The 19735-nt window shown below is 30.2% G+C and overlaps 2 protein-coding genes and 1 long non-coding RNA gene across 3 annotated transcripts; 1 reads left to right on the top strand and 2 right to left on the bottom strand.

Annotated features, from left to right (window-relative positions):
• Nucleotides 1-924: 924 nt before the first annotated feature.
• LOC125848844 (uncharacterized) lies at nucleotides 925-3570 on the bottom strand. Its single transcript, XR_007444561.1, has 3 exons — nucleotides 3327-3570; nucleotides 2363-2412; nucleotides 925-1021 (listed from the first exon to the last, which is right to left on the bottom strand). It is a non-coding gene; the product is annotated as an uncharacterized LOC125848844 (long non-coding RNA).
• A 2050-nt stretch (nucleotides 3571-5620) lies between these two features.
• On the bottom strand, nucleotides 5621-6706 carry LOC125848241 (elongation of fatty acids protein 3-like). Its single transcript, XM_049528071.1, has one exon. It carries the CDS (start codon nucleotides 6635-6637, stop codon nucleotides 5771-5773), a length of 867 nt encoding a protein of 288 aa, XP_049384028.1. The 5' UTR covers nucleotides 6638-6706; the 3' UTR covers nucleotides 5621-5770.
• A 2760-nt stretch (nucleotides 6707-9466) lies between these two features.
• On the top strand, nucleotides 9467-11339 carry LOC125848900 (uncharacterized). The gene is made up of 2 exons (XM_049528864.1): nucleotides 9467-9649; nucleotides 10515-11339. Exon 2 carries the CDS (start codon nucleotides 10569-10571, stop codon nucleotides 11229-11231), a length of 663 nt encoding a protein of 220 aa, XP_049384821.1. The 5' UTR covers nucleotides 9467-9649; nucleotides 10515-10568; the 3' UTR covers nucleotides 11232-11339.
• The last annotated feature ends 8396 nt before the right edge of the window (nucleotides 11340-19735 follow it).

Raw genomic sequence — 19735 nt, 5'->3', positions numbered from 1 at the left:
ATGCCTTCATATATATAAGCAGTTACAAAAATCAGATTAACATCCCATCAGTAGCAATGTAGCATTCTACAGCCCAATATTAGTCATTACATTTACTATACGAAATTTGAAAAGTTGTCCAACTGTCTCGGTATAATGATAATCTCATCTTCACTTTTGGTCTGAGACTTATAAATTCATCAAATCATTAAACCTGTCAAAGACATAATTAATATTGCTCATAACTACTAAACATTCCACTAGAGAACTTAAATTAAACATAGTTTAGACAATCTAGTATATCTAAATTTTAACTTGCCAATTAACGTTGCACTCAATTCTAAAGCAAAGTTCTAAGAAACACATAATCTTTCATCTATATATGAACATGTAGCTGCAAATTTATGGACAAAATATCAATGATAAAAGTAGAGTATATACTTTCTAAGTTGTTAAGTCATACAAAAAACATATGTAGAACCAGTAAGAAGTAACATCTACCAAGTCCAGGAATAGATAACCTGACTACGTGTAATTAGAATTAAATAGACATTATATGTATGGACATTCTTTTTAAATTAATGATTGATTGTTGTGTTATTAGTAGATAATGCACTTCACAAACATGGTATGTGATTGAAGGTCCAAATGTTGCTACAATCAACGTAACTATAATAGAAAGAGAATGGCTGACACAACTTGATATTGCTTCCTCGAATTTCATCCAAGTCCACTTTGACTTGAAGGGAAAAGAAAAAGATTTTCTATATAAGAAAATAAACCTAAAGGCTTAATTTAGGGGAAAAGCAGATCTCTAACTTTTGGAGGTTTTCATACATTCCCTCATGAAGCTTAGCCTCATTGTACCGAAATCCATAGGTTCTTTAATGATTTCATAGTAATCTTCCACCCTAAATGAAACAAAAGATGTAATTTATTAAGAATACCTGGCCTTCAAAAACCAAAGCCAATCACAAGAACAATAGAACCTCATCAGCGCGATCAACTAGTACTGCAAATATTTAATGGGTATTCGTCCCTCCTAACATCAAAAAACAGACCAACAAAGTAGTAAGATGTTAAATGTATTTCTTATTGTACACGTAATGTGATAAGTATAAAACTTAATCTAATATGAGGATGACTGCAACCTTTGCAGAATGTCAAGAATAAGTTCTAGTATACGTTTTTTTTGCGACTTTGTTGGTTTACCTGATAGAATCCAAAGTATGAATTAGAACTTTGAAGTTGATGCTTCTAAATAAATAAAAGACAACAAGAAAGATCATTAAGGTACAATATTATTCATCGATATTTTTTTTCTATCGAGAACACATTAGGCAGTTTTGTCCCCCTTTTTTTTGTTCTGAAGAAGTATAGACTTGGACAACAGGCAAAGAAATAAAATGCAGCAGAACAAACTAGAGAAAATATTGGTAAGTTTTGGATGATTTTGAAAACTCGATTGAAAGCTGAAACAGAAATAAAATGGACATAAACCTCCTTCCTTAAATTTGTATTAAAATGCTTGATAATTGTATTGAGTGCTATATTTAACATACAAATTGTCTAACGGAGCTCGAAATATAGTAAATCTTGTAATACTTCTCCCATAGGTAACTAGAGGTTTTCATGATTCTTTCTTTTCATTTAGCAAATCTGGTGATGCTCCTTATGTTTTCATTGTAGCAGGGGAGTCCTAACCATTCAGTTTGCATTCCTCAGGACCCAGTATAACTTCATCAAGCATAAATGGTACACAAGGTTTGTCACTAGTTATACTTGTACTATACATGTACTATCTTTCCAGTTGTCTAGCATCTCTCCATGAGACTGTCATAATACTTGCCTCTAAATATTTCAATGAGAGCAGTAGTGTCCTAAAACTTCTCTACTTCATAGATTTACAATTGAGATGCATTTCTCTGTTGAATTTTAAAATTGGTCCAAGTGCAGTCATGTATTTGATTTAACCATGCCTATAATGTACTTTGTGATGTATATATACAACTCCATGAGGCAAGGTGTGTATCAAGGAGATTCCTAAGAAAAAGCTAAAATTATATGCATGTTAGTCTTACAATATATTCTATCAGCCATGAACTACAACGAATTTAAGTCAGAAGTCTCTTGCACTTATTATTTCTTTGCAAAAGTTATCTAGTAACGCTAAGAAAAAAGAAGTAATCTTACACTGTAAAGCACGAACTATTAACAGCTTGACATAGCAAACAAAGTAAGAAATTACTCCAAGGATTTTTACAACATTTAAGAATAGTTGAACTTTCACTCTGTTATTTAGACAGGACTGCACTACTACTGAAGTATGCAAAAGTCTGCACTAGTAACTGTAATATCAATGGATCTAGAGAAATATTTTTACCTTAGATGAGAACTATAATTGACTTGTTCACCAAACCTTTGATGTGAAACCTGAAAATGAGTGGACAACTGCTTTTGGAGAAGAAATAATTACCCAACCAAAAAGGTTTTTTCTCTTTAAAATAGGTAACTTTCATAGCCAACAACGTATATTTTCAACCAAAAAACACATATAGAACTAATTCGGCGTCGTACATATAGAATTTGAAGCACACTATAAAAATAATAACAAAACAAGCAAAAGTCAAAATTTAGTAGATTAAATATCGCCATAAGGATATCATGCGAAGAAAATACCTGAAAATCAGATAAAAGAAGTAAGAATTCAAGCAATTGAAGTTCACTTTAAAAAACTAACTACATCAATATGTACAACTTCCTGATGGCATCCACTATTTTGAAATCTCCGTGGGATAGTTGATAGCAATAGTGAATGTTCATAGAATTAGAAATATTTCACACCTTTAGAGGCATTAATTATTATTGAAAGTATCAAAAGAGAAGAACTTGAGTTTAAATATCAAGTAAAAGAACCAAAAAACAAAGTTAATCATGAATATATGGTTTCAGGCACGTTATCACAGTTAACCTTGGAAACTTGAGAGGGCATGAAAAATATAAACGATAGCCCTGCTAGGACTGAGCTTCGATTGAAAGAGTGGGTAATATATAACAAATTTTTATGTAATTCACAAACATACAGAGCAATCAGTACAATACAAGAAGAACACAATATATTATATAATATGATTTGTTACTTTTTCTGACCACACCCCTTGAGCAGCCAACACATATATACAAAGGAAAATAAGTACCAATAGTGTGACTCAATTGAGTATTCAAAATGAGAAAAGAACTCAATTAGGTATTCAAAACGAGATAAGAGGAATCTGAAAAAAAACTACGAAAGTGATAATTGAATTTCATAAATCTAATATCATGAAATCACTGAAATAGAAAATTACCCCATTTTCTTGATTATTACAGTTGTTGCAGAGCCCACCTGTAATCTTCTTTGTCAAATCGAAAGAGCATCACTTGAAGGTGGGTTACTCATGACGGGAAGGAAATTAGCTTCATTGGTTTATTAATTTTGTGTTATCAAAGAATTTTGAGGTTGGTGATGTTGGAAGAAGCAACTTTAGTCGATGGAGATGAAGAAGAAGAGGTGTATTCAATGTGGGGCAACTTGAAGGTCAGCAGATTAGGGTTTAGAGATTTTACTATGTCCCAAAAAGAAAGACAAGTATATTTTAATTTAGTGACGAGTGGTGCCTTTTGACCCACTAAATTCTGTTTTCGGGACCAGTTATTCATTACTATAGAGACTAGATTTAATCTCTTCGCTGTAACAAAAGATAAAGAGACGAGAAGGAAAAGTCGTCCCTATAAGGATACTTTTAGGGACCAAATTTTTAACTTCTCCCTAAATGTTGGTCTCTAAAAAGCCCTTTTCTTGTAGTGTGAGGATCAACTTGCAAGTTACATGTTGATGTTTGTGATGTTGATGAAAGGTTCTCTGATCTAAATGGACTTTGTGATCTTTCCAAAAGATTACTCCAAACAAAAAAAACATTCAAATTATCCTTTGGTGTTCCGCTTAGTGAAACTTGCTCTACTTCTACCAGTTGCCACTGCATCCATTGAAAGAGCTTTCTCGGCAATGAAGTTTATCAATAATGACTTGCGAAGTCAAATGAGTGATGATTTTTTTAGTGGTTGTTTGGTGCCTTTTGTAGAAAAAGATGTATTTGATAGTATTCCTAATGATGCTATTATTAAGACATTTCAAGATATGAAACCTCGTAGAGTACAATTGTAATGATTTAAGTTTTTAGATATATGTATGTGCTCTATTATTTATGTGATTAATTTTTTTTTGAACCCCCTTGATGAAAATCCTCCCTCCGCCACTGCAAGTGATGACTAACCTAGTAAATTAAACTACATGAACTAAAAAATTGACGATGCCATTTATTTATCTTCTGAATATGCATTATAATATTAGTAAATCTATACTTACACACTTTTAGAGAATCTTGAAAATTTTCCTAGGAATGTGTTTGAATGGATACTAATTTTAAAAAATAATTCAAAAATGCAAAATAAAGTAAAACATTACAAAATAAAAGTATAAAAAGTACAAGAAATTTTAAGAATGTTCAATGGAGCAGGGTAAAAGTAGGAAGAAATGCTTAATGCGGTACGATAAGATAATATAAATTTAGCGGGTTAAGGTAAATATTTTTCTTCTCCGTCTTACTTCCTTTTTCATCCTTTAATTGTCACGTATTTTAGGAATTAACTTATGTAATACAACTGATCCGCTAATTTTTTTATCAACGTAGCTTTGTTCTCAATATCTTTGATTAGTTTGGTGTTAACTTTTATCAACTAATGAGATAGCTTGTACAAAAAACATGTCGGGGTTACTACACTTACCGTGCATTTACATTACCACATGAACTTCTTCTTTAAATTTTGAACTCCATGAGCTTAATTCCTGGATCCGCCACCGGAAGGAGTAATATGTTATACCATAGGAGGATGCAGTGCACTGAAACTTTCAAATAATTTACTATAGACTTCAAAAACATAAAGATAAATGGATAATCTTGGTACTTGCTAGCGACAAAAGCAGAAGCGTAATATTATATTTAAATATTAAATCTTTATAAAGTGTATTGCCTTGTTACGGCCACTTGGCCTTAAAGTAGATATGCCATCTAATTGCTTTTCTATTTTTCCAGAATTATATAATACATTATTAATACTCCATCTTAATAAAGCCGCAGGAGAATTTTAATTAGCTCTCTATATAGCTCGACGCTCAAGATACTCTCACATATATATTTATAATTTAATTAATAATGATAACCTTTTCATCAAAAGTCATGCGTGCATGTTCGATGGGCGCACAACTAAGAATCTAAGATATACACGTCCTCTACATTTTAATTTTTAACCATAAAAAAAGAAAGACTCTCAAGTTACCCCTTCTAAAATAAAATATAATAGTACTAGTATATATTATCACAAAAAATATCTAGCAAGTTAATGAGTAACCCACTGAGCAAAGTTTTTTTTTTTTTTTGGTGATAAGAGATTTTTGAAAAATTGCTTTTGAAATTGTGTTTCCAAAAACTTAGTCAAGTTAAAGGATAGAATCAAAACTCAAAAGGAAAGCAATTGAGCATGCGTGAAATGACTTTGCCATGATTGCGGCTGAATTTCACTACTTCATCATTGGCTACAGATTCTATCAATTAGTAATATACATATACTCATAACTGTAAAGATCGAACTCTCCGTCGATTTCCTTTAACATAATTTACAACCCAACTGACATAACTTCAATACAAAATTTTGTAAAAAACAAAAAAAAAGTAGAAAAGCTGTTGGATGTACTTCAACTATCCTTATTCTTCAGAGAGTCCAACATTTCAGTATCTTTTACACCATTTCTATTCTTCAAGTGCACCTTCACATAAAAATTGAGGAATAAAAATAGAATAGCAGCATTGAGCACTGAATTGAAAACCCATGCCCCAATTCCGTTACATCCACCTTTCATGAAATGGAGCAAAAGAACCCCAACATGGCACACAACGTTACATCCCAGTAACAGAATCCGACAGCTTACAACAAACGGGAAGGACGCGCTTGGCAATCCAATCGCGGTCCAGAATCTGTAACCGTAAACAACAGAATATAAAAAGGTTGTAAATAGTATTGCTAGTACTTGAAACGATTGCGAGAATTCTAGCCACAGGAAGGACATAAATATGAGTATGGAGTGGTTGAAGAGTTGAAAGAAGGAGAGTCTTCGACGCCGGAGAATGGAGAAGAAAGTACGTAGCGTGTGGAGGAAGCGAGAGAGATAGAAAATGTAGGACCAAAAGAAGACGCGTCCGGAAGGGCGCGTGCCGAGAGGGAAACAGAGGAGCCATTGGAAAGTGGTGGTTTTGTTACGGCGCCAGAACCAGCGAGTTTCACGGATTTCAGCGGCGGCGGAGAGGAGTATTCCGGTGAAGATGGTGAGGGAAATTAGGACCATAGAGAGGGAGTGAACGGCGGGGATGGGGCCGAGAGGGAGAGGACTGCGGTTGCGGAAGAGGAGGCAAAGAAAAAGGTGGAGGAAGAGGGAGAAGATAACATAGGCTGCAATAGAGGTGAAGAGGAAGAACCACGTGTTACCCCATGATTGGCTGTGACTCCAACGGAAATTTACAACACAAGGGTGCTCAGAGAGATAATAACGCACGATGTGAATCATCGAACAAATAGCAATATATGAGCTTGAGAAATGATTTGAAATTATATGCAAAGTGAAAGGCCAGAAAGTTGATATGAATTAATGTGCTTTGCACAAAACACTGCGTAGTTCCACTGCTAGACTCTCCAGTACACCAGTAGCTCCTTTTATGAAAATGTTCGGTGGAAAATGACTGCTTTTTATAAAATTTTGTGCTATTATATATAGTACTAGGCCTAGGACTCATTTATATAGGTTGGATATCAAAGTCCCTTTTTGCCACTTTTTATATTATGACTATTTTAAATTAATTTACGATAAGAAGAAGTATTTGAAAACATTTTGTGACGCAAATTATTAATTTTATTTTACAACAGTTGACGGACTTAAAAAGATTTATTTTATTGATTAATTAAACTTAGATACACTTTAATCTGTCACATGACATAATAAATGGTTTCAAATTTCTAAACTTGGCGAAAATTTAGGGGTATATTTCACTCATGTTATAAAATCAAAGATCAAGGTTGTATTTAAGTTTAGTTAATCAAACAAAAAAATGTTTTTAAGACTTTTCAAAGACTTTATTTTTCTGGTGGGTATATATTAGAGAAAATTTCAGAAATAGCAAATATAATAGGTATAATAAGCATTTATAGCTATAGTTTCAATAATTGTGCTTCATAACTATAGGTTTGTTTGATATGAAGACTGCAGTTTGTATATTTCGCTTGCAAATATACAAATAGTGTAAGTATATATAAATTTTGTATTTATATATTTAACAATTTTTCAGAACTCCGTTTGTATATTTCGCTTGCCAATATACAAACATGGTAATTTATTAGTATGAATTTTTCATAAATCATATACAAATAGCTAGGGTAAGCATATACAAAATTCAAAATTTATACAATTAATCAGAAACCAAATTATACAAATTCTAAATTTATATAACTTAGATGAATAGTAATAATTTAAAAAACTCTAGCCGCGACTTATAATTTCTTAAACTATATGTTTGCTATTCTACCTAATTTTCCCTATATATTATGCCAAGTTGGTTACTATACCATAGAAAGTTTTTACGTCCTAGTATATTACCTTATAAGTGACTCCATTATGTAAATATTTTTACTTCAAACACATGAGATCAGTTGAACTTTTATATATTAATCTTCACTTTTTAATGGCCCAGGGGTTCATTAGGACACGTTTTAAACCTTTGATGCCTCACAATTTATTTTCCTCAATGATCCTCAACTCAAAATGTTTACTTTTGACAATTTCTACTAAACTCTCTTGTTGTTATGCTCCATAATCAGGGGCGGATCTATGAAGGGGTGTGGGGTGCCACCCTCGAATTTTGATAGAAACTCTATATATACATAGCTATATATATATAATATTTATACAAATATAAAGCGTGCCACCTAGAAAATAAAATTGGCTTGTGGTGTCACGGTAGGAGGGCAACTTTAGAAGGCTGATGTTGCGGGTTCGAATCCCATTTGTACCTATTTATTTGAGAAATTTGCTGCAGACGTTTTTTAAGAAAAAAAAAGGCTCCAAGAACCTTTTTTTAAGAAAAAACAGCTGGCACATTTTTTAATTTTTTTTATAATTGTTATTGACTTAAATTAAATTAATTACATTATTACTCCTTTGACTTTTCTTTTATTTACTCAATAAAAGTGTAATATCTTATTATTTATATTTTATTGATTGATTTATGATATATATCAAAAAGACGAATAATTTAATCAAATATAAAATTAATTTACTCGATAAGTCTATTTGACACCCAGAGATTCTAAATCCTGAATCCGCCGGTGGCTCATTAGACTACCATTATTTTCAATCATATAGGAGAATCAGGTTCTGATCTTACTTTTATATCTACTTCTTTGAAGGCGGTTCTATTTCATCGAATTCCTCATGATTCTAATACGCAATATTGATAGATTTGTTTTCTCTCCATTTTTTATTATTTCCATTTCTCAAGTTCTTATTTAGATAAATGACGCAAGGACTGGAATGTGATTTTTTTCAATCTAGTCTTCCTCGATTCTCCATCAAGTTAAGATGTGTGTACTTAGGGGTCGTTTGGTGTGAGATATTAAAATAAATAATGATGGGATAAAAATTTTATAACCACCTTATATACAAATATATATCAGTGTATGATTTGTGTATAAAATGCGATATATAATTTATTTTTTAAAAAAAAAAAATTTATACAAACATGTTTTAGTATACAATTTGTGTAGAAAATATGATAAATACTAATTGGTTTACTTAATGGAGTGAATTCAATCAAGTAATGGAATTTTAGAAAATAAACTAGAGAATAAAGGTATGTATAATAAGATTTATGAATTTTAAAAGAAGAGATAATGAGGAGGCAAAAATGTAGGAGAAATTTATAAAAAGAATGCTGACTAATTAAGAGAAAATTATGAGAGTGATATTCTATCAGTTTAAAACTCTTTATTTATGAAAAACAAAATTGATTTATTAATGAGTTTAAAAATTATTAATTACATTTTTTCGTTTTTTAAATTAATTTATTAGATTTTGATAGAAATCTACGGTTACTTATAAAAACTAGAAAATCTGATTAAGACTAGTAATAAGTAATAAAAACTTTTAAATACATAATTTAGTAAATTTTCTCTTCAAATAACATCAATTTTGACCAACCTTATGATGTACCAAATCAAGTCAACCCAAAAACAAGCCCTATCCACAGAATATTAAGGTTGGGCCTGTTTTCCTTTTTTATGGGCCTATTAATCCAACATCCTCTTCATAAAACATAAACGGCCCAATAAAAAGGCAATGACGGGTCCGTCTCCCGGGTATAACTGAAATTAGAGATGAATTTAGGTAACAACTCTGGGAGACAGGGTGAAAATCCCTAGATTCTTTGAGTCAATACTTCTTCAATACAAATAATTGAAGGCTCAATTACCGCCTTTTAGCTTCGATCCATTAATTGCCTTTGAATCCCCTTGCTTTTCTTCTGAATCGGTACGTTCATACATCCTAGATGCTTCTTCGTTTTAATTTTTTCAATTTGCATGTAATTTTATTTTTTCTGATCTATTCTGTTTTTATGTAAATCGAAAACCTTTTCTTGATAGAAATCTTGAATTCTCAGAATCAAGATTGTGGAGATTTTAGTTTTTACCTTGTTGTTGTATATGTAATAATTGAGGCGTTAAAGGCTAATAATTTGCATGATTTGGGCCCCAATTTGTGAAATAAACATAAGATTGATATAGACGGTTACAAGAAGTTTGGTATTCGGAATTAGTTATTGGTTGTGTTGTCGTGACATAAGGTTTGATCAGATTTGAGGTTTTCGTTTCGTGATGGTTTTCATCTTATATTATAATTAGTTTTCCTTTTGGAAAGATGTTTTGCTTATGCAAAATCAGTTAGATCTACTATATGAGCAAGAGGTTATAGCATTAAACTTTTTGTCCTGTGGTTGAGATATCATTTTCTTGTCTTTTGTTTCTATATATACTTGTGAAATATGGCAATACAAGGTGGAATGTAGCTTATTAGGAGGGTGTCTTGTTGATTTTTTTAATCTAAGGGTTTTAGAATGAACGTTTAGCTTGTTTTAGTTGAAAGAAAAGATACTATGTAAGAATCTAAGTAAAAATATATTCGTAGAGGAAAATGTCGTGATGGAAGTCATTCCGTCCTTGTAGTCAAAATAGTGTATACTTGGTATGAACCTTTTCAATTATTTGACGTATTCATGCGGAATCATTTCCTGCCATACCAAACACACTGTTTGAGGTGTATTTAAATGGACAGTTGGTATGTCTCTCGCATCTGCTTTCATTCATTTTGACCAACCCTTAATACTTGTATTTGTCAGGTTTTGGGTGTTGGCAAACTTTTGAAGTTTCCAATTCAAATAAAACTGAGTGAGATGCAGGACTCAACTACCAGGGCATTTGAAAGCTCTTCTTCTTCCTCCGGAGATGGGAACAATGATGCTGGTGATTTTGAATGCAACATATGTTTTGAATTGGCCCAAGATCCCATTGTGACACTCTGTGGTCACCTTTACTGTTGGCCATGCCTGTATAGATGGTTACGTCTTCACTCACAGTGCCATGAATGTCCTGTCTGTAAGGCACTTATTCAAGAGGAGAAATTAGTTCCACTTTATGGAAGAGGAAGGACTTCTACTGATCCCAGATCAAAACCAATCCCCAGCCTTGAAATTCCTAATAGACCTGCAGGACAACGACCTGAAACTGCTCCACGACCTGAACCAAATCATTTTCCTAATCATGGATTTGGGCACATGGGAGGATTGTTTCCAACAGCAACTGCTAGATTTGGTAACTTTACAATGTCTGCTGGTTTTGGTGGATTGCTTCCTTCATTACTCAGCTTCCAGTTTCATGGAATTCCTGGTCCGACAGCATATCCTACCGCATCAAATCACCCTTTTGGATATACTCCTGCATATCATGGGCCACATGTTCGCAATGCTCAAGACACAGCCCAAGGACAATCAGATAGCAATCTCAAGTTAATGTTCTTACTTGTTGGTTTTCTTGTGCTCATTTATTTGTTAGGCTAAAGAATGGATTCAGTCTATCCCTGATGCTAATGTTGGCTGTCAGATTTTGTGCATGTGGATATGTCAATTCTACACTCACCTTGAAGTTACTACTAACTTTGGCGATTTATAGATGCGGGAACTCTGTTACATTAATGTAACCAGTTTATATATCTGTGTAATGTGTATATTTTGAATACTTAAAGTGGTTCTGGCTCGTTGCTTTTGCACCTTCTGTTGGGTAAGGATACCAATGTAACACATGGTCTTGATGGCTTGTAAAGCTTTTCAGTTATCTGCTTAGTTGGGTGTTTATAACCTCTTTTGTTTGTGATGTTTGACAGATCATACTAGTTTGACAACTGGAGTTACGGTGAAGGTATACTCATGATTTTATAACTATTAATCATAGTTCATTCTCCAATACCACTTTACCCTATAGAAAAAAGAGGATTTACAATAGTGACATAGTGGAATAGCAGTGTGGCTACTTGTGTTTTGATTTGAATTTGATTGATATTGCATTGTCCTTGAATGATGAAAAAATTGCTAGGGCTTCACGTTTGGTTGGTGAATGTACAAAATAGCTTAGGGTGAATGTATGACAAATGTAATGATAAAGCATTCCATGAGAAGTTCAGAAAAGGCTAGCCTTCAGAAAATATAGTTGGACTAATATGATCAGGTGGCAAGTCCTTGTCCTGTGTCATCTTTAGTGAGTTCTGTATGACAGTTTGGAGGAACTATTCTATTACCTCTTTGAAATGTTCTTTGCTCGTTTACAGCGCCTATCTTGTATTTTAGCCTACCTTGTGAACAGTGTCTACAGTAGATCCAATCAGTCTCACAGTCCTGTGATGAGGAGAATTTCCATGGTTGAAAGGTGTCGTCATGACTTTTGTCTGTCACCGACTCATTGTTGGACCCCTTTTATTAAACTGCTCACTGTAAGGTAGTAGTTATAATGGTGCAGATTGTAAGGACATCAGAATATGTAGGTTGTGGTTGCTTCTAAATCATTCCAGTGGATGTTTTCACGTTGGGAGGTATAGTTATTTAGCTCCTTGATTGTTAAATGTGATGTTGCTAGTATAGTTATTTGGCTCCTTTGATTGGTAACATGCTATTCAATCATTCTTTTCTTATGTGTTCACTATACCTTAGTTAACACAGATCTAAATTGTATTAAGTCAATCATTCTTATCTAAGTCCACTTCCCCATTTTAATGACTCTGAGGTCTTCTATTATTAATAATCTCTAGTCTTTGAGTGCTTTTCTCAGTTAATAGGATCATAGATTAGTTACTTTTCAAATATTGCATTGCTGTCGGAGAAAAAGTAAATAAGACAAGAAATTGGCCGATGAAAGATTTTTGAAAGGGAATTTGGGATCACAAGTAGGTCCATCTGCATTAAAATGCAACAGGGAATTCACATATATATTTGACTAATGCTTTTAATATTTTGTTGACTAATGCTTCACAAATTAAATGAGGCCCTCTCCATTTACAAGCTAAAGTTTGAATGTTTGGTAGGAAGTGATTCTCCACTCTTACTTTACCAACCAACTAAAAAAGCTCTATAACTAAGAAATTATGACATTTTTATCGAGTCCGGAGCCTAAAGGGCAAAAAAAATTTGTCAAAAATTTCAAAAGGGCACATCACTTTTTGTTCTAACCAAAAGGGGAAAATCGCTGCGTCAGCAGCGATTTTCCTTTGACAAAATGACAAAATCGCTGCCCTAGCAGCGATTTCGTCTAAAAAAAATTTTTAATTAAAAATCTCTGCCACAGCAGCGATTTTGTAAAAAATAAAAAATAAAATTATTTTTTATTAAAAATCGCTGCCACAGCAGCGATTTTTTTTTAATTTTTTTTTTATATTAAAAATCGCTGCCATTGTAAATTTATTTTTTATTTTTTTTGCTGTGGCAGCGATTTTAAGTCAGAATTTTTTTTTTCTTACACATCGCTGCAGGGGCAGCGTTTTTCATGCCGAGTGCTATTATTTTCATGCCTATTATTACTTATTAATAATATAAAAATGATAAATAAGATGACAGTATACTCAATAAAATTGTTGAAGCATGAGGAAAATTGAATTATATATCATAAATAATAATAAAAGAATATTAAATTCATGTGCCCTTTTGGTTAGAATAAAAGGTGATGTGCCATTTTGAAATTTTTGACAATTTTTTTTGCCCTTTAGGCTCCGGACTCCATTTTTATCTGCCAAAGATACTCCCTCCCTTAGGGCCGACCATAGATTAAAAAATAAATGATCCATAATGGTTTATCTTAGAAAATCAACATATTGTTGAGTACATTCTTCCTATTTTATTATTCTTGAAAGTGATAAGCATTACTACTAATTAATTAGCATAAAGAATCTAAGTGAGAAATACCTATTGTGATGGGTTAGATTAACGCTCTTTTTTATTTATTGAAGAAAATTAACATTAAATATGTTAAAAGATAATAACTACGAGCATGATAATGAGAACACATAAATTTTTAAGGAACATGCAAACCAATAAGTAAATGACAAGTGATCCATAGTTTCTAAACAATACATCTATCATTTACCTTTTGAGTTTCTGGTTTCACTGTGATTTTCTTTCTTTAACAATATTGGGGATTCATAGCTGAATTAAAAAGCACTTAAAATATCTGAACAGTGACATTTGCAGAACCCGAAAATTAAGGAAGCAAAGGAAAAAAGTAACGAACTACGTGCCAAAGTGAAAACAAAACATATCGTAACATTTACTATTTCCTACTCACTATGTTTAGGTAATCAAATTAACCTTTTATTTTGACTAAAATTGATGTCAAATTTGTTTCAACATTTCCTATATTAAATATCTTTCTATTAATCAATCAATCAATATATATATATAAGGAGGATCTTCAGCCCGCTTATGTGGCATGCCTCAATGGCCGCCATTCCTACTTATCTTTTTTTTTCTTTTTTAATTCATTTTTATACCCAATTTATTAATAAAATAAACTAATAAAAGACTCATACAATAAATATATAATCAAGTCATGTAGTAATCAAGAATGATTTATGACCTCTCTTATTGTAGACAATTGTCCAAACGTTTTTACTTATTAAAAACCTTTACAAAAAGATATCAATGTTAAAATCAATCCTTACCATTTATAATAAGAAAAAACACTTTGTTTTTATTTTTTCAGTTACAATATAATAATTTCGAATCATTTGATTATAGAATTTGAAAGGTTTCTGTACCATTAAAATGAGAAAATAACTATATAAAGTTATAAACAAAATATATTCACCATCTTAGTTTTTTCATAAATCAATATGAATTTTTATGCAACATAAATTTGCAAAAGTAGGTAGAATAGAAAAAATGGATTCAAGAGAAAAGACCATAGTGAGTCAAGATTATTTTATAATCTCAATGCATAATCACTACTACTATCTTGCATTTTTGTAGTATTGCTGGATCAAAATAACTCTTCATTGATCACCTTTCAAGATACCAAATATCATTTATGTGATATAACAAAAGGCATCACCGGGCTACTACCAAGCATTTGAAATTTGTTGGGAGTAAAGCAAGAAGAAGAGAAGATGCGAGAATTGAAACTTTTGAAGAAGTTTTAGTCTGAATCTACGACTAATTTGATAGGTATAATTTTCAACTCAAACCCTTATATGAATATTGTTATTTTTCTTCTTTTGTCCTCTTCTTCTTTTTTCATTGGGATATTTTGAATTTGTATGACAAAAAAGTGACAATATTTCAAGAAAAAAATAATATTGAAGGATTTTGATTGATTAACATTAAGAGCAGACAAAAAGGAAATATATAAAGTACTACGGGAGAGAAAGAAAAATGAAAACAAATAAAGAGGGATAAGAAAAATAAAGATGTCAAGAAAAAGAAAAGGCTCCATATATATAATATTGTCAAATTAAAATTTAATATACAAAGAATGATTCATTTATATTGTTCCATATATAAGTCATATTTTGTTCCATATATGTCTTACATTGTTCCATATATATAATATTGTCAAACTAAAATTTAAATCCAAAGAACGATTCATTTATTTTGTTCCATATATATAATATTACCAAATTAAAATTTGATATTTAAAGAATGATCCATTTATTTTATTCCATATATAAATCTTACTATGTTCCATATATATTATCCCTAAATTTATAGAGAATAATAATAAATTATTTAAATGACATGAAATATTATTTAAAATAAAAAAGAGGGTATTTTAATTTTAATTCATTATAAGTAGAATAAGAAAGGAAATGACTTCTAAGTTATCATACAAATTCAATTCATAGTCATGGGCAGAATTAGAAGATCACTTCTCTAATATACGTGGATTGGTTCTTACAAAAGAATAAAACATTTATTAATTTAATTAGTTAGTACATAAAGAGGAGAAATAAAAAAAAAGTACCAAAGGAATGGAGAAAAAAAGAAAAATTATGTTGGAGTATATATATACTGTAACAAAATAAAATAAAATAACAATAATAATAATATTATTATAATAATAATATAATGATAAAAATAATTTAAAAAATATATTGTAACAAAATTTTGTAATGCTTTTATATATATATATAATTTAGGAGTTATGATTATCAAAAGTCATGAGAGTTATGAAATAAAAATAATTTAATTTTTATATTGAAGTACATAAATAAATGAAGGAGCAGTAATTGACACAATCATTTTTGTATAAAAATAATAAGAAATAAAGTAGAATATGAAAGAAAATGACTTCTATTTTGAGAGAAAATTTTGAAAAAAAAAGTTATAAATAAGAAAGGCGCATAATTAACGTGTTAGGAAAAAGAAAAAAAAAACTAAAATAAAAAAGAAACTAGATTGTATCATTTATTTCTTTTTTTTTTTTAGTTTATTTCATGTTTTATAATATAAAACTCAAATAAAAGAACCTAGGGTTAGATGCATATAAATATATTAATGACGATTAAATTTTCAAAAAGTATACTTCACAAACTTGATAAGTACTTTGTATACAATATTATATAATAAAAAAATAAAATATTTAATTGAATACTTAAAAATATTAGTAAACACTTAAAGACTAAAATTTGTAGACATTATACTTCACAAATTTATCAATACTATGTGTTAGTATACATTAAAAATATTAGTAAGCACTTAAACACTAAAATTTGTAGACATTATACTTCACAACTTTATCAACTATGTGTTGGTATATCATATAACAAAGAAATTATAAATAAAAATACTTTTATTTGTGATCCTTAGATAATTTGATGAATGAATTCATTTTGATATCGTATGAATTTTATTTGGTAAACTCATGGATTTTTATAATTTGTATAAAATTGATTTGTGGAGGAGTGACGATGTAGTACCTTCTATAGGCAAAAGAAAAATGATTATTTTATTTTATTGGTAATTTTATCTTCAATTCGTTCTTTTCATTTTTTTCATTTTTATTTTTATTTTTGTAACTTACATTTTTTTTTTTAATTTGACACCATCTTTTATATAATTTTCATTTGTCAATTACTCAAATATATATTGTTTAAAAGTACTTTTATTTTCATAAAAGATGGTATAATATATTTAAATAACTTTATATAACCGCGCAATCAAATTCACTAGTTATAATATAAAGCAGAGCAAAGAAAGTTGATGTGATATATAGTTATATTTAAGAGACAAGATTTTAATTCCTAATAATGAGCTGGAAGTGTTTAATGGATAGATCGATTGCTAAACTAAATAATCAATGTCAATCCCCTTCAGTTCTGTTGGAACATCTAAAGGCATGAACCTACATGTGACATTAATATATACTCCAGTACATTTATTCATCATTAGGGAAATTAAAAGGCAATTTCACTTCATTATTTATTCCTTTAATTAACCCTATATACACTACTAATACGGATCTAATAATTACTACTCAACATCACGTTATTGTTTTATTTTTTGTAATTGTTGTTTTCATAATACAAGTAAGCTTTCATTCAATGCTCTCTTCACATATTGTGATGTTGATATTGATTTAATTTTTTTGTACCGACACTGATAGTCTAATCTAGCGTTGATGAAAATAATCACATGGAAGTTTATTCCTTTACCTCATGTCGCCCTTCCAAGACATCTTAGGAAGTTGCCGTGTGAGTTGTGACAGTTGTTAATTGTTATCAACTAATTACTAATGAATGAGGAACATATGCCAAAATGTAAAGGGAATAATAATAATAATCTAGAAATCAAAAAATGCATTGTGTTTAAGCTTAGGTTAGAGCACTTAGGTCGTTTAGGGATACTAATAAATAAAGAGCATAGTATATTTCAGTAGTGGATCACATGCGGCATGCAGCTAATGCTATAAAGACGATAAGTCCCTATTACTTGTTACTTTGTTGCTACGACTATATAGTAGATTCCACTTCCATTTCCATTTATGATTTTTTTTTTTTTTGGTTTTCTATCCGGTGTTCGATATCCACATTGGAGCCCAATTAAATTTAGATTCGTGCTTCCCTAACAAAGGCGACTCTCTTGTTATCTACCATCTCTTCAATTCACCCATGTATAAGGCAAATTTCAGTATAGGTAAAACTATAAACTACTCCCTTTGTTCCATTTTAGTTGTCCACTTTCTTTTTTACATCTTTTGAGATATCATAGATAAGAATTATTTTACTTATTCACCCCTTATGATTGTTTTTTGGAATTTTACAAATTTGTTTACACTTCCAAAAATTTAATTAATTGAAAGGATACTTAAAAAAAGGAAAAATTTAATTAATTATATCTTAATTTTATAAATTAATAAATAATTTAAGATAATTATTTGTAATACGATGGACAACTAACACGGCCAGAGTATTTGACTAATGCTTTAATAGCAAAAGTTAGGAGTAGGTTTCCAATTAAATGGGATATGCCGATATTTATAGAAATTGCAGAATAGTACAAGTCTAATGGAAACCTTCCTAACTTACTCTCTTCTCTCCGTCCACATTTAATTATCCTGATTTTTTTAAAAAAAATTATAAGAATTTTGAATAATATTTTACGATGTATTCTTTCATCATATTTATATGTCAAAAATTACAATTTATATTATTTTTCATATAGTTTTTGAATATCTAAATTTTTTATTTAAAATATACAATTAATATTATCTAATTTAACTTAGAAAATTAATCAAAATAACATTCAAAAAAATCTAACATAACAAACAAAAGTGGACAGAGAGTAGAAGCCAACGTTGAAATTAATTTCATTGGAGTTATTCTCCGTAAGGACTTCTATACTACCGACCAGCTAAAGAGCTAACAAATTGGTGACACTTCCATATTCAACTTTCACAGCATATCTTTACCTCTTAGTTTCTGTTTATTTTCCATTGTCTCTTTCAACATCACTCGTAAAATTTTATTGAATATATTTTTGTTAATACATCTCTGTAGATAAATTGGAAGGTTATCTGAAAAAATCACTAAACATATATAAAAGTTATTCACAACTCAATTACTAAGATTTAACATCGTTGTTTTAAAATTAGAATTCATAAACTTTAAATTCTGATTTTGTCGCCATCCTAAAATTTAGAATCCATAAACTTTAAGTTAAGTGAATTTCTAGTACTTAATTATTAGGTCCAAAATAAATGATTTTCTCAAAGTCAAAGAGAATATTAATTAACTTTTCCAAAAATTAACCTTCTCTCTAATGAGTTTTTCAAGTCTCAATATGTCTACTTTTAACAAAAGTTTGAAAAAAGTAAAAGGGCAATAATTTCAAATAACTCTTTAGTTAATGTAATTAATTAACTTTCATCAAATTCACTTATTTTGGATTGAAGAATATTGCATCTTATCGCTATATTGACAAAATCATGTATTTTATTTAAAAAACTTAAAAATATATATAAAAAAACAAACTCACAAAATGTTAATCTAATTCGACATCTATTTTAAACTTTTTTTTATATAAAATATTTTTTCAATTAGCGGGAGTATCCCAAAAATTAAGGAAGAAAAGGACATCTGGCCCCAATAAAATAAAGGGACCCGCTTGAACTATCGTCGGATCATTAGCCTATTTGAATTGACTTATTTTTAGTATTTTTGAATTAAAATAATTTTAAAGTAGTTTTGTAATGTTTGTATAAATTTAAAACAATCATTATGAGCATTTAATTTAGAGTTAGAATAACAAAAATAAATTATAAATCATAATGATTTTTGACTTATAAGTCAAAACTGAAAAGTCAATCCAAACACAACTACGAAGTTAATTTCGAAATGGAAAATAGAATCTGAGTAATAAATAAGTTGGTCTAAAACCCATAATTTGACTAATTGAATTCATACTATTTAAGCACTTGGTTAGTAAAATATCTTATATTCTTACTGTAGTTATAACTAAATACTTATACAATTAATGCGGGGCAAAGGAAAGTTGTGATACAATATATATAAGTAAATTTGTGTGCC

The sequence above is a fragment of the Solanum stenotomum genome, chromosome 12, assembly GCF_019186545.1.
Source record: "Solanum stenotomum isolate F172 chromosome 12, ASM1918654v1, whole genome shotgun sequence".
Classification (NCBI taxonomy): domain Eukaryota; kingdom Viridiplantae; phylum Streptophyta; class Magnoliopsida; order Solanales; family Solanaceae; genus Solanum; species Solanum stenotomum.
The sequence above is the reverse complement of the archived record's forward strand: the minus strand, read 5'-3'. Positions and strand labels throughout refer to the sequence as shown.